Genomic DNA, 14,764 nt, shown 5'->3' on the forward strand with positions numbered 1-14,764 from the left:
ATGATTGGTTGAGAAAAATTACCTTAATTCCTCCCAAAGTTAGCTATATACACTTCTAAGAATGAGAGATTTTAGTTTTTTCCGTCACCCTTATTTTCAGGTCAGCAGTCTGAGTTCCAGAAAGGCAAAGTTGTGTTCACTGCCTCCAAATTATGTTTGTAGCCGTTTTTAGGTACTTAGAACTCCCAAGATTTTACTAAAGCAGAAATGGGTTTGGGCCTCTCATCTTCCATCACAGAAGCCCCTCTGGTAACTTACCTCTCAGATTTGATGAGCCTCTGTTAGGAATATCCTAGTCCTGTCCTGGATCCTAAGCTAAGATGGATCAGTCACACTAATGTAAGCAGTCCCTCAAGGAAGTTCTTGAGTTGGGTTGTAAGTTCAGCTGGACGGAATCACAATCTGAGTTAACAGTGGAATACAGAGTAGAGGTTTATTGCTTTCTCACGTAGCATTGCAGAGGAATACAGTCCAGAGTTAGAAACAGCAGCGCATCCCACATGTTTGTCTAAGGATGCAGGCTCTTAGCTTGTTGCCCCATCACACCTAGGATGTTGCCCTTGTTATCATGGTCCACAATGGCTCAGCATCATGACCTCCATCCAGAATATGTAGCAGAATTTGTATGGAGTAGAGAATGATGGTGAGAGGAAAGGGCATCCTCCTTCTTTTAGGGATATTAATTGGAAGTTACACACATTATTTCTGCTTATATCATGTTGGCCAATCTATAGATGTTTGGGAAGAAAGACTGAGAAATGTAGTTGTTTATTTGGGTGTCCATATTCCCAGTTAAATTTTGGGAGTTCTTTTACCATGTGAGAGAAGGGGGGATGAACATTCAGGGATACATCCTTTTCAGAGGAGCCCAGCTGCAGAGAGTAGACCCCAGGGTGCAATAGTACAGACCCTAGGGTTGGGCTTATAGCATAATGTTGAAATGCACCATAAATATTGTGTTGTAAATATTGTATGTTAAAAATGCTATCAGGACCCTCTTTGGAGAATCCAGAGCAGAGAAGTAGGGTATCACAATCAGTAATGCCACCAAGGATCAACACCAAAAATCTTGGTCCCGCACCCATAACAGAATGTCTCACAAGCAGAAACTTTAGTATGTGTTTTGCTATTATATACTACACAAGAAAGATGCTTGAACAAGAGCTACTTGTGCTTATAGCACAAAGCAGGGTATGAATTTGGGTCCAAAGTCGTAGACTAAACACATTTTCCCCAAAAAATGTTTTTTCCTGTCTCCACATTTTTTTTACACGTGGAACAAAATGTCAGTTGGAATAAGGTTATAGAAAAAAACTTTATTCCAAGGCCTGGACTATAGTTAGACTGGGTCCACACTCTTTTAGCACCTGGAAGCCATTTGGCTATCTTTGCAGAGCTAACAATTTGCATTTGTGAAAATGCCCAGGTAATAATACTAAAAGATGTTAAATCAATTCAGGTTGTTGATTTTCTTTGATAACTTCTTCCAAGAGGACTTGGTGTTCTTTCTGGAATATGACTTAAGCTCCATTTCAGTGAGTTCAGTTCAGTGGATATTTGTTGAGGTATCTATTGTTCGTAAACCACAGTGCTCAAGGGATGTAAGCCTTGGGGGGAAAATGGTCCTTCTCTCTTAGTAACTCAAAATCTAGCTCAAAAACAAAATAAGTTTAATAAAAGGCAAACTATAACACCTATTATTGAGATTCAAATAATGTTATATGGATAAAGGAAATAGAATCAATCCAAATGGATGACTGAGGAAGATTCCTGAGAGTAGGGGGTGGGGGCAGGGGGGATTAAATTGGACGTAAGCCCCTGAATACAGATGAAAATGGCATTCCATTGTCTCTTGATAGAGGCCAGTTTCTTTCCCTGCTTGAGGATAGATTTGGGAACCTTGGGGAAGGCTGATTAGTGCCATGTGACTAATGTTGAATCATGCTGACTAATGTGTTCTAATGGATTGATTCAATAATAAAGGGAATGTTGAGAGTCAAGAGTTCAGATCCTGAATTTCACCATGTGATGAAATGTAAATCCCTTAGCCTCAGTACTTCATATTTTGGTCAATTAAAATATGCTCTTGATGAGAATGTAACAAGTCACCTTGACTAGAAAGTGTTTTCCAAACCTCAGGGATAACAGAAATGCTTAACAACAACTCCCAGGATAGGCTTGTGCAACCGCGGGTTATTCATCGTGCACTGAGAATCGGAACATCCATCACGTGCTGCTCCCCAGCCATGCGAAACTTCTACTTCCTCGCACATGCCCCAAGAGCTGACAAACAGTACTCTGCCCTCACAAAAACTGACAAATAGAGGAGCTTTTGAAAAATCTTCCTATCTACCTACTGGGGTGGCTATGTTTTTCTCCCACAAATGTCACCACAGAACTGAGAGCTTGCAGTACACACACAGCTTTTTCTCTCTTTTGACATGTCCCCAGCTAGACTGCTTGAGAACCTGGCCTTCCGTGTCCAGATGTTTACTGAATTCTGAAGGCCCCCCAAAGGGCCCAAGTTCTTTTGTTGCCCTCCAAATCACTTCCCACAGAGACTGACCGATGTCCTGAAGGAGCCCTTCAATAGGGAGGATAAATGGAGGCAGATGAAGACATGACCCCCTGAGGCTCGCCCACGTCCATGCTAACAAAGGGTCTGAGGCACAACCTTGTAAGGAGCATTTTGGTCAGCAGCGTCCCTTCAAGAGGCCACGTCTCCCCCACAGGGCTGCTTTCAATGGCTACCATCACAGTGGAAGTACTGGGCATTTGTTAAGGGCCGAGGTTTGCTAGGTGCAGCACAAAACATCTAAATCATGGTCCCCTGTCTTTGTGAGGACTTCCTGGCTACAGATGGCAGCTGGCTTTCTCAGGGGAAACCTGGAGCTAGTGGAGGAAGCCAAAGAGGGGCTCCCACTTCTCTGGATGACCTCTTCCCACCCAGCCCGGAAAGGGCTTTTGTCTGCAGCTCTCAGCAGTCAAGCCATGACTGTGAGACTTACCCCACACCTATGCTGTGTTTCTGGGGGTCTCTGCTTTCTGAGGCTGCTGGCTCCCTAGGTAACAGGAAGATATGCATGTATGTAAGGGGACTTCAGCTGGAAGGAAAGTTTTATTTAGACTATTAGTGAGAAGTTAGTGTATTTCTTGGTAACACTTCTTTTTTCCAAACGTATTTTCTCCCCCCCCCCTTTTTTTTTAAACTCCTTTAGGCCAACAGAGGCCACAGGGACACACTATGACCGTTGTCTAGAGCTGCTGGGCACACGATTTGTGAAATGAAACAGGATGGTGCTGCTTGGAAGAAGGAAACGGAAGCCAACATAATGGGGATTAATTAGTTGATTGATGTTGAGATGGTAACAGATTTGCCTCCATACCATTGAGCCAGCCATCTCAGACCTAGCAGGGAAGGTGAGGATGAAGAAGCCTTTGTTCAGGTCTGTAGATGCGTGGGGCTGAAGGCTTTGCCGCCATGGGATGTCAACAGCCATAATAATAATAATTTGCACTTACATAGCACCTTTCAACCAGGCACCTCAAAGCAGTTCAGCCACGTTAATTAATTAAAGCCCACAATCCCCCTGGGGAGAGGAGGAGGATGACTAACAGGATTTGTAATTACAGGAGGGAACATTTCCGAATAAAGTATTGTCCACCATATAAAGAGAGTGGGTGTAAAGGAATTGGGGTCTCCAAAGAGTTACTGATTCAGAAATTAAATCATGGAAAGATGGGGAGGCTGGGGGCGGGCATGGGTGTGGGGGTCTGCTCTTGTGTCAGAGGGAGGTCGATGGGCTCAGAATTCACTGACAGGTTCGGATCCAACTGAGAAGCGGGACATGTCTGGTATTAGTGGCATTTGGAAGGTCATTAGTAGCATGACTATTGTGGTGTAAATTCAAGTTTCACTAGTATATTGTGTACAGCCCCTGCAGGACAAAGAGTGAGATTCATGCAGTATTTAATAAAGGATGAAATGATTTCTTTAGATTTAAAGCCCAAAGCTGGGCCAGTCAATTAGCAAATAAACCAACTGGTGACCCATAGGGTAATTTAGTTGTTTCCAGCAGAACACCCAGCCCACGCCCTCCGACTGCCATGAAGCTTCCAGCCAAAGCCTCAAGACTGGGTTCAGTGCAAGGCCTGGAGGCTTCAGCTCCTTCAAAGTCAGACATCAGATCTTCCCGGCCTTTGGTATGGGGAACCTCTCTAACCCAAGTTGTTAGTGTCCCCCAAGCTGTCCTCTCTAGAATCACTTTGGAGCTGCTCCCCCTCCAGAGGTTTTTAAATGCTTGGGAGGCTACTGTCAGGTCTTACCCTAGCTCGTGTTTCCCGTCAGTGCCCCGCAGAACGCTGTGCACAAAGTAGGTACGGATTAGTGAAGAGTGAGTGAATGACTCAGTGTTTTAACAACTCAGTATTTATTGAGCCCTCACCAGACGCTGCGGTGCAGCTCGCAAGAATGGGATATGTGTCCCGTCCTCAAGAACTATATTGTGAGAAATGGAAAAGACCGTATACCACTAACTATAATGTAAAACAGAGTAAAATAAAATGATATGATAGATGTTCATCCAAGCCGCACGCTGCAAGGGAAAGACTGGGAACATTTTATCCAGCTGGAGCGAATCAGGGAAGGTATTCCTGGAGAGCAAACCATGTGCTGGGCATTGGAAGGCAGGGAGGGTTTTGGTAGACCTGGAAGAGGTCGGGGAGGCAGATTTTCCAGACTGTGGTCATTTGTCTCCCTTGAAGCGAGATGCATTTTGGGAACTTGTGGTCTTCAATAGAACATTTGTGAAAACCAAGCCGAGTTTTTGCGGCTGATTAAATGTACATTTCCTATGAGTTCTTACTACATGAACTGACTAATTTCAAACATCAAGGGACTATTTGAGAAGTTGCGAAAGATGTTTTATTCTCTGTAACTCTTAATTCAGTCTCTCTCCGCTTTCGCTGCCCACTGGGAAAGAAAAGCTCAACGGTTCACACATTAAAACAGGGCCCCCAGCAGTGTCTGAGAGAGGTACAAGGAAGTCGTCTCCCCACAACTGGCAAGGATTAGATGTCTTCCTCCTTGAGCCTTTTTTTTTGACCCCAGGAAACCCTAAGATGGTACTCTACATACACCCAATGACTGACGAATCAGCCCCACACTCTCCCGCTCCAAGTTTCAACAGGGCTTTTCACCACACACCACGCTGCCAGGACAGGACCTACGTGCCGTTTTTGCATCTTGCCAGTATTTATTAAGTGTTGCTGCATGTCTGACACGCACTATATACGCATAAGCTTACCTGATCCTAACAGTCTCACAAAGTAGGACCTCACATCATTCCTCCTGCGCAGATGAGGAATGAGACAAAAGTTCACTCTCTTGCTAGAAAGTGACAGAAGGTGGATTCGAACCCACTCAGTCATGCTTCTTCCTCTCTCACCCCTCACCCACGTAGTACTTCTGTTCACATCTGTGACAACTTCTTGTCATCTTCAGTTCACTAAAGTACTCAGTGCCGTACTGTGCATGGAATAGGAACTCCGTGAGTATTTTCCGAAGAATCACCAACAGGAACACCAGTGGTTTGAACTTCCCCTGGGAGGAGAGGCTGCAGAAAGCCTGCTCAGCATGCTGAGAATTTAGTAGAGACCCATTACTATCTCCTTCCCTTTCCACCATGATTAAGGATTAGGAGACGTGCTCAGGAAAGTTGCCCCAGGAAACGTTCACAAGAAAGAAGACACAGGTGGTTTTCATGAGCTGAGAAGCGGCCAATCTGGTACCTCCCATGAGAGGTAGTGAGGTATCTTGTGTTGACCTTGGATGCTACTCACGGATTTTTTTTTTTTTTCTATCTGTGTGTGTACGTATACATTTACATGTCAAAGTCCAACTTTGTTTCCCTAATTGTGCTGAACTCTGAGCTACTCTGTCGATGTGCAGCAATCCTAGTGAGGATTCAGAAGTGGTCCCTGTCAGCCCTCAGAGTAAACATTTCTGGACTAACGCAGAAGTGCTGACTCCTATGCATTGGGTCTTGTATGTTGTAAGCAAGGTTACTGCTCAGGGACAGGATTTAAAAGATGACCTGACAAAACTGGGAGAGCCAAGTGAGAACTCTGGAGATGGAGAATGAGGATTAGGTAAGGAGGAAATGGGGAATAAAGGCAAGAATAAGTACAAAATATCAGATTCTGACCTTAAAAGTGTGATTTTAGATCCCCTTGGGAGTGTATTTTTTTTTTTTTTTTTTTTTTTTTTTTGAGCTTTGGTTTCAATATTGTCACCATCACTTTTGTCCTATGGCTATGAACGTATTTTCTTTATTCTACTACAGAATTCATCAGAGGCCTCTTTTGCTCAAATGGAAGGAGTGAGCCCATCACAATCCTCAAAAAAATATCCTAATTGTGAGTGAAAGCACATTGTTGACCTCTCTGAATTCTAGTAACCACAGTGTTCAGATGGAGCCCAAATTCTCCAGAAACTACAAAGAGATCTGGGAAGAGACTAGACCAATCAATAGTGGGCATAAGTCAGGATGGACTTGGTTTTGCTGCCTAAACAAACAACTCCCAAAATCTTGGTGACTTAAAGTCTGTGTGTCTGAGATGCTGTCCTCCATATGACAACTCGGTATTCCAGGATGCTGTCCTCCATATGACAACTCGGTATTCCATTTCAGTATGATCATGTACTTCTACAATTGCCACAGTAGGGGAAGAGAGAGAAAGACTGTACACTGGCAATTAAGTGCTTTCCCCAAGAATTGACACATACATCTACACGCAGCTCCAAGGAGGTGGGAAACACAAACCTCCCCTGTATTTGTTTGTTTGTTTTTTAATTTTTATTTATTTATTTGACAGAGATCACAAGTAGGTAGAGAGGCAGGCACAGAGAGAGGAGGAAGCAGGCTCCCTGCTGAGCAGAGAGCCCAATGCGGGGCTCGATTCCAGAACCCTGAGATCGTGACCTGAGCAGAAGGCAGAGGCTTAACCCACTGAGCCACCCAGGTGCCCCAAACCTCCCCTGTATTTGGAAGGGAAGGAGAACTAGATATTAGTGAGCACTTGTAATGTCTGCCACATAATGCTGTAGCCAGTGAGCTGGCACATTATCTCCTTCTTTCACACTCATCCCTTGCACATACCTTTCCTTGGATCACCCAGTATACACCGAAGACTTATGGGCTAGTGTTGGGGAAAGAAGACCAAATAGTATTTTTTAGCCCATTTTTAGTCTATAGGCAACCATTTTGAAAGAGAGGAGTATCCACAGAAAACCAGTTAACTCTGGGTACTTTTCCCTTGGATCTATCAGACACTAGTAACCTTAAGAAAGGATAAGGGGTTAAAGGGAGCCATGGCCTGATTTCAGTAATACATCTAAGATGGAACAACTAATTTTGAGTTGCCCATAACCATCATGCTTTGTATGAAAGGGCTTCTGGAAACATGCCCTTTCTCCTCCATTCCTCCCCTTATTACCAGACATGATTCAAATTCCCTCTAAGCCCTGTGACTTTTCCAGAAAGCAGCTCTCCCAGCAGAGAGAGAGAGAGAGAGAGAGGAGATGAGGGGGGAAAAAAAACTTTCCCTTATTATTCTTCCAATAATGAATTCCTGCTCTGAGTGGGCTGTTTCCATGTGTTTTCAGTCAAGTGCTGATGGCAGCCTTGCCGGGGGACATTTCCAACAGGCTGTGGACATAATAGATGAGGTCTCATATTGACAAGAGCTGCTCTCAGTTTTCCTTCCAGTTTAGCCCTCCTAAGCCCTGAAATTGGAGATGAGAAATGATTCATGAGATCCCACTGGTGAACCAACATGGCTGCCACACCTCTTTCTCTTTTTAACTAGGTAAAAAGTCATGGTTTCAAAGCTTTCCTCTCAGAGATTTGTAGACCTGGATCTTAGTAACTTAAAAAGGACTTAGCTTTCTCAGACCAGCCCACTTTTTGTAGATGCCAAGACCTCCTTTCTTCAGGATTCAAACATAGTCTTGGCCTACCCTGATACCATAAGAACAAAGGGAGAATTTAGGACACACTATTTCCTGTCTAAAATCTGATCTCAAATACACAAGATGCTTCCAAGTAAGCAGTGGCAGTAGCCATGTTTGCTAAGGGAATCAGCCTGCTCATTCTCCCCAAAGCAAATGTCTTCAGATAATTCCATGTCAGCTTACCTTCACGGAACTGCTACAAATTATTAGTTATAGTTGGGCTCTCTTCATTGAGAAGAGTCTCAGTTACTTCAGGTAAAAAGGAACAGGTATTTTTAAGGGTATAAGTAGCCTGGAATTGGAAAGCCTTTAGGAGAAGAGGCAGCCCTGGGGATTTATTACCTCGGAGGCTCTGAGTCTCTGCTTCCCTCTGCATTTCTACCTGAAGCACTCATGTCCCAGCAGACATGCCCTATAGACAGCAGATCCTGCCTACTCAAAACTTCAGCTTGCATGTGGCCCATCCTGGGGTCTTGAGCTCCTCCTTATCTACCTCAGCCTTTCAACTTCAGTTCCCATTGGCTTCTTTCCTTGGTATTCTTAGTTAAAATTCCTAAGAGACAATCTCATTGGCTCAAGCTCATCTTATTGTTCTGTCTCAGAGAACATCATTGGTCACTAGCCAGCCAGTCAGCTGTGGGCTGAGGGATGAGCTGCAAGCCTGTCTGCCCAAGTTGCAGAAGGTGGGGCAAGGCAGCTTCCTTCAGAGGGTCTGTGAGGGGCTGAAGATGTGATGGGCCTTAGTGGGCTCTTTGAACCCTTAATGGGATCGCTGCAGATACTCATTCTCTCTTGCTTCTTCGTCCCCCCATCTCATCACTGTAGGCCTGCTCTCCAGGCACAGCCCGGGCTCCTATCACTGCTCACCCACCAACTCCTGATCCAGCATCCTGCCTCTCACCCTGTTGAAGTGTGCGATCACAGAGGTATAGGACTAGCAAGTGGGGAGGAAGAGCTCTTAAAATGTATTTGAGAATATAAGGAAGATTGGAGAAAGGCATGGAAGGAGGGATGGAAATAAAATCCTTTCTCAGCCAAAAAAATTCCCATTCCCACCATAGGACTCAGGTACCTTTCCTCTTTCTCTTGATCTTTGGAATAGTTTCCCTTTCCCCAAAAATCAAACATCAGCAGAAGCATGAGAAACTTCCATCAAGGGACCCAGATGGAGCAGAGCAGGAAGATAGTCTGGCTCTGCTAATTCCCCAGAGCTTTTTCTGACCCCTGCAAGGATCCCTAGTTCCTGTCTAAGACTTCTGCATTTCCCCAGGCCCCCAACCTCAGGCCTCATGGAGCCCTGGTCCCAGAGTCTCGAATATCCAGTCCCAAGCAATTTACTTTCAAAATATGGTTTAGAACACAAGTGAAGGAGTCTGAGTAGATAAGGTCTTTGCCAGTCGTGTTCTCCCAGTATGCCCAAAGCTCTTCACTGGCAGTTTTCACAAATCTCCCTGATAATTTTAGAGGACTGGTTGTGCGTGGCATTGCCCTGTTTCATCTGAGTCAGAGAAATGATGCATTGTGTGAATTCACACATCAAGGAGAGGACTGGGAGAGAATTGAATTACGACACTGGGCTTAGCCTTTTACTCAGTAGAGACCATCGCCTTTATACCATATCAGTTGGTTAAAAGGCCAACCCCAGACACCTACATTCAAATGTCAGCATCTCTGTATTCTTTTCAGTGGCTGTGAGGCTAGAAGTGAATTAGAGGCAAGTCTAAACAGCCCTGGATTTCCCTGCCCTTTCCTGAGCTCTGGGTATGTCAGTGTTGATTAAATCATTCGTCAAACCTTGTTCCAGCTTTTATCTACCGACCAAAAGTGCAGTTTCCCTAGGAGCCTATGATGGTGGGGAAGGTCACTCCAATGGCGTTTCTAAACCTGCTGCTCTGGGATTCTAGAGCCAGTTCCTCTGGATGACATCCAGATCTCTGCTCATTCCATTTAGGATCTGAGGTTGAAATCTATTGCCGTTGTCTGTCCCCTGGGATCTGAAAACCCATCTGGGGTTTGTCCAGCCTCTCTCTCCAATACCACCATCCAACTCCACAGTCATTACCACTCTAACAGCTTGAAAGCTGTTGGAGAGATGGAGCAGAAGCCAGTTTGGCTTTCTCCCAGTCCTTGAGGCCCTTCTGGGGTTAATCAGCAACCACCTATCTTTGTGTTAATAACCTAAGCCTCTCTAACGAGAACACCTGGAGGAAACCCATAGGAAGCCTTAGGATGAAGCCAATTTTGCAGTAATTATTCTGACCATCACTGTCTAAGCTGGACTCAGATTGTCCAGGAAAAAAACCAACTTGTTAAAACCAGCCAACTAGCTGGACGGACTTGTGCCTCTCAATGTTCCTTAAGGCATCCTAGGTTTTACTAATACTTTCCATATCCACATCTCAGCTCCAGAGTCCCCTTGTGCTGTGCACTCGGGCAGCTTCTCCCTATTTCAGGTACACAGGGTTTAGTGAAATGTCCTGAGTGCATCTCACGGACAGAATTCTTTAGTGACATCTTCCCACACTCTCCCCAGCCTCTCAGCCCATCCCAGTGGTTGTGTTTACACCGCTGGAGAAATAGCAGACCTTCTTAACTGGGATTGCTGATGACTTCTCTTAGTAACTAGTCCAAATGGCTTTGGGTGTCAGGTGATTAGTCTGTGCAGGGGAAAAGGACTAAGGGCTGAGGAGGTGGAAGGGAAGGTGGGGGACACATGAAAAATGGTTTCCTGCTCTATTAGTCTGCTAAGGCTGCCATTACAGAATACCACACAAAATAGCTTAAAGAACAGAAATTTATTTTATCACACTTCTGGAGACTGGAAGTCTAAGATCAAGGTGCCAGTGAGTTTGGTTTCTCCTGAGTCCTCTCTCCCCACAGTGTCCTCCCATGGTTCCTCACATGTGTGGGCTCTAAGTGTCTCTTCCTCTTCTTATGACACCAGTCTTCTTGGATTAAGATCCTGCTCTTATGACTTCATTTAATCCTAATTGTCTCCCTTTAAAGGCCCATCTCCAAGCACAGTCTATTGGGGGTTAAAACGTCAACATATGAATTTGGTGATGGTAGTGGGGGGTGACACTGTTCAGTCCATAAGAGCTGCCATAACTTTTCCTCAACAGATCATCTCCCATCCTCTGACACTGCCCTTCTGGGCAGGAGAATAGTAGACACTGGTCAGGAAATGGCAGGTGGGACTCTGTACAGTCAGTTTGAGAATGGCTGAGCTAGGTAGGGAGGGTAGCTGAGGTAGGCAGAGCAAAAAGATGGCGTTTGGATACATGAAGAGATGGTTGGATGGATAGACAGATGGATGAATCTATGAATTAGGCAGTGTGTTGTTGCCACCAGGATGTACATTACAATCTACTTCTTTGGGGGTGTAGATTTTTACAGTGCAGGGATTGCAGCCTCAAATGCTCACATTAGGTAACAGAGTTGCAAGAAGTGGCCAGGTGCAATAATAGGGAATAGTGGGGAATGGGCAAATTGGAAAGAGCATGCCCTGCCTACAGGGGCCATGTATACTTAGTTCCAGCCAATTACCATGTTATGGGATGCCAGCCTAATGTTGTCAGTATGTCTGATTTTTCAAGAGAGCAAGAAATCTGGATTTTCTGATGAAATCTTTCTTTAAATACATTTTTAAATTATAGCAATTAATTCAAACATTGTAAAATACTCGATGGACCAAATCAGCACATTTCCAGTCTGAGTGAAGCCTGGAGGCTGTCAGATTTCCACTTGTGGACCACTAGAAAGACATCTGTCATGCCATCACGTGAGAATGGAGGCGTTTAAGAGTTCTAGCTCATGAGTACGCTGCCTGGGCTCGTATTCCAGCCCACTACTTAGTTTTGCAATCTTGAGCAGCTTACACATGGGACTCCGAGTTGTTGTAATGATAAAATTAGTTAATACCTGTGGATGCCTAGAACAGTGTCAGGTGCCTAGAACAGTGGCTGCTGCCCCAGTAAGAAAACAGCAACAGAGCCAGCATTTTTTTTTTTAATTTCTTTTCAGCGAAACAGTATTCATTGTTTTTGCACCACACCCAGTGCTCCATGCAATACGTGCCCTCCCTAATACCCACCACCTGTTTCCCCCAACCTCCCACCCTCTGCCCCTTCAAAACCCTCAGGTTGTTTTTCAGAGTCCATAGTCTCTCATGGTTCACCGCCCCCTCCAATTTCCCTCAACTCCCTCTCCTCTCCATCTCTCCATGTCCTCCATGTTATTTGTTATGCTCCACAAAGAAGTGAAACCATATGATAATTTACTCTCTCTTCTTGACTTATTTCACTCAGCATAATCTCTAACAGTCCCATCCATGTTGCTACAAAAGTTGGGTATTCATCCTTTCTGATGGAGGCATAATACTCCATAGTGTATATGGACCAAATCTTCCGTATCCATTTGTTCATTGAAAGGCATATTGGTTCTTTCCACAGTTTGGCGACCGTGGCCATTGCTGCTATAAACATTGAGGTACACATGGCCATTCTTTTCACTACATCTGTATTTTGGGGGTAAATACCCAGTAGTGCAATTGCAAAGGCAAAGGAAACAAAAGCGAAAATGAACTTTTGGGACTTCATCAAGATCAAAAGCTTCTGCACAGCAAAGGAAACAGTCAACAAAACAAAGAGGTGACCCACAGAATGGGAGAAGATATTTGCAAATGACAGTACAGACAAAAGGTTGATATCCAGGATCTATAAAGAACTCCTCAAACTCAACACACACAAAACAGATAACCGTAACAAAAAATGGGCAGAAGATATGAACAGACACTTCTCCAATGAAGACAAACAAATGGCTATCAGACACATGAAAAAATGTTCATCATCACTAGCCATCAGGGAGATTCAAATTAAAACCACATTGAGAAACCACCTTACACCAGTTAGAATGGCCAAAATTAGCAAGACAGGAAATAACATGTGTTGGAGAAGATGTGGAAAAAGGGGAACTCTCTTACACTGTTGGTGGGAATGCAAGTTGGTGCAGCCACTTCAGAGAACAGTGTGGAGATTCCTCAAGAAATTAAAAATAGAGCTTCCCTATGACCCCACAATTGCAGAGCCAGTATTATTAGCTAGTGTCACCAAATCTTTTGTTTCCTCATCTGGAAAATGGGAACAACACTTGCCTTACCTATCCCCCAGAGAAAAAGAAGAAAATATATGAAAGGGCTTACAGATGTGGACACATTGCCAAGAAGTACACCATGCACTTCTTCTGTTACTGTACCTGTAAGTAAGGCTCAGCCTTGCCCAGTGCTAGGCTAGGAATCCCTATGAAGAGGAGGATAGCATTAACCAGAACCAGTTTCTTTCTCTTCCAAGAATGATTTGGCTGTTTTGCTATTAGTCTTTCTTTTATTATGATGAAAAGTTAAAGCATTCAGGAAAGTAGCGAAAATAGCATACTGAACACCCAAGTACCCTTATCTAGACTTATTCATGGTTGCCATTTGCCTTATTCATTTCATCTTGGTGAGTGTTCCTTTCGGGAGTATGGAAATGGGAATGGATCGAGGCACCAGTGGTACTGAATGGTAGACATGGAAAAGCGTGGGGCTTTACCTACCTCATGCCTTATTTTTACAAGAAATCAAGACCCAGTCAGATGTAGGTGGTTCCCCTTTGGATGGGACCCCTGAAAAGGGATTTTTGTGCAGGATCATACATTGTTACCACCTTAAGGTAATATAAACTGGGACATGAAATCTTGTATGATTTATAAGGCTATCACTTATTGTTATTTCTAAGGTTTCAATTTTTTTCAAACAAGAACGTGTTCATGTATTGGTTATGAAGTTGAAAATTTAAAATGTTTAGAGGCCTTCCATGTGGAAATGTCTCTGTCATAAAGAATTCAGGAGTTGAAACTGTGGGAGATCTGAGAGAAGCCTAGTGAAATCAGTGATAAAAAGAAATGTTGCCTGCTAAAAACGAAAGGTTTTAGGAGCAGAAACACTCAGATTCAAAGAAAGTATATGCCAATTATAGGGGGCCCTTTCTGTTAAAGCATTTAAAAGAGTCTCTAAGACATATTGCCCCATTTCTCAGCATTAGCTTTTACTGCATTTGAATGAGAAGGCTTCTCCCTGTGGAAAGGATGTCTTACAAATGTGAAAGCAACTAAACTTTGCTTTAAAATTCTATTATTCAGACCCTTCATTAATTTAAGCTGACATTCCTTCTCAATCGGGGCTAATCATCAAAGCTTTATTGTATTGAGAACCTTGAATTCAGCAACAAAGAGTGTGGGTTTGGAAGGACACGCAGGGAGGGGGAGGGCGGAGAGCTCACAAGGCCCGAAGAACTGAGGGGAGGGGAGGAGGGCAGCAGGAGGGAGGGTGACCGGGAAAGACTGGAGTCATGGGAGGCAGAGGGAGGGCAGAGGAGTTAGAAGAGCCGCAATGCACTGAGGGCGGGGTGAGGGGTGTAGACAGTGGACAGAAGGGGAGAGGGGCTTGGAGAGTCTATGCTGGGAAGCTGCCCCTTGAGCCTCTGCTTATCATCCTGCGACTTTGCCCTCACAAAGCTTCTCTAGAGTAAGGGTAAAAAGGGAGACAAGGAATAGAGGAAGAGAAAGGCTTTCCTTTTCTTCCTTTATCCAGGTGCCTCTTGAATCTTCTGTCATGGTACCCTGGCCAGCAACAGGGTGCCTGGCAAGAAGTCTGCCCCCCCCCAACCAAGGCCTGGGGTCACGGTCACGTCTGGCCCAGACCTCCAACAGGGC

At 44.4% G+C, this 14,764-nt stretch overlaps 1 protein-coding gene across 6 annotated transcripts in view; it reads left to right on the forward strand.

Moving 5' to 3' along the window:
* Window positions 1–14,764, forward strand: part of RAD51B (RAD51 paralog B) — a 678,552-nt gene that overhangs the window by 565,088 nt on the left and 98,700 nt on the right. Inside the window, exon 11 of one of the 6 annotated variants that reach the window (XM_032344580.1) lies at window positions 3,219–4,710. The exons of the other annotated variants lie outside the window; for them this stretch is intronic. Within the exon in view, the coding sequence (XP_032200471.1) occupies window positions 3,219–3,259 (41 nt within the window). The 3' untranslated portion in view covers window positions 3,260–4,710. Of the gene's footprint in view, window positions 1–3,218; window positions 4,711–14,764 lie in introns of those variants that run through there. 6 annotated transcript variants of the gene reach the window in all.

The sequence above is a fragment of the Mustela erminea genome, chromosome 5 (assembly GCF_009829155.1).
Source record: "Mustela erminea isolate mMusErm1 chromosome 5, mMusErm1.Pri, whole genome shotgun sequence".
In the NCBI taxonomy this organism is placed as follows: Eukaryota; Metazoa; Chordata; class Mammalia; order Carnivora; family Mustelidae; genus Mustela; species Mustela erminea.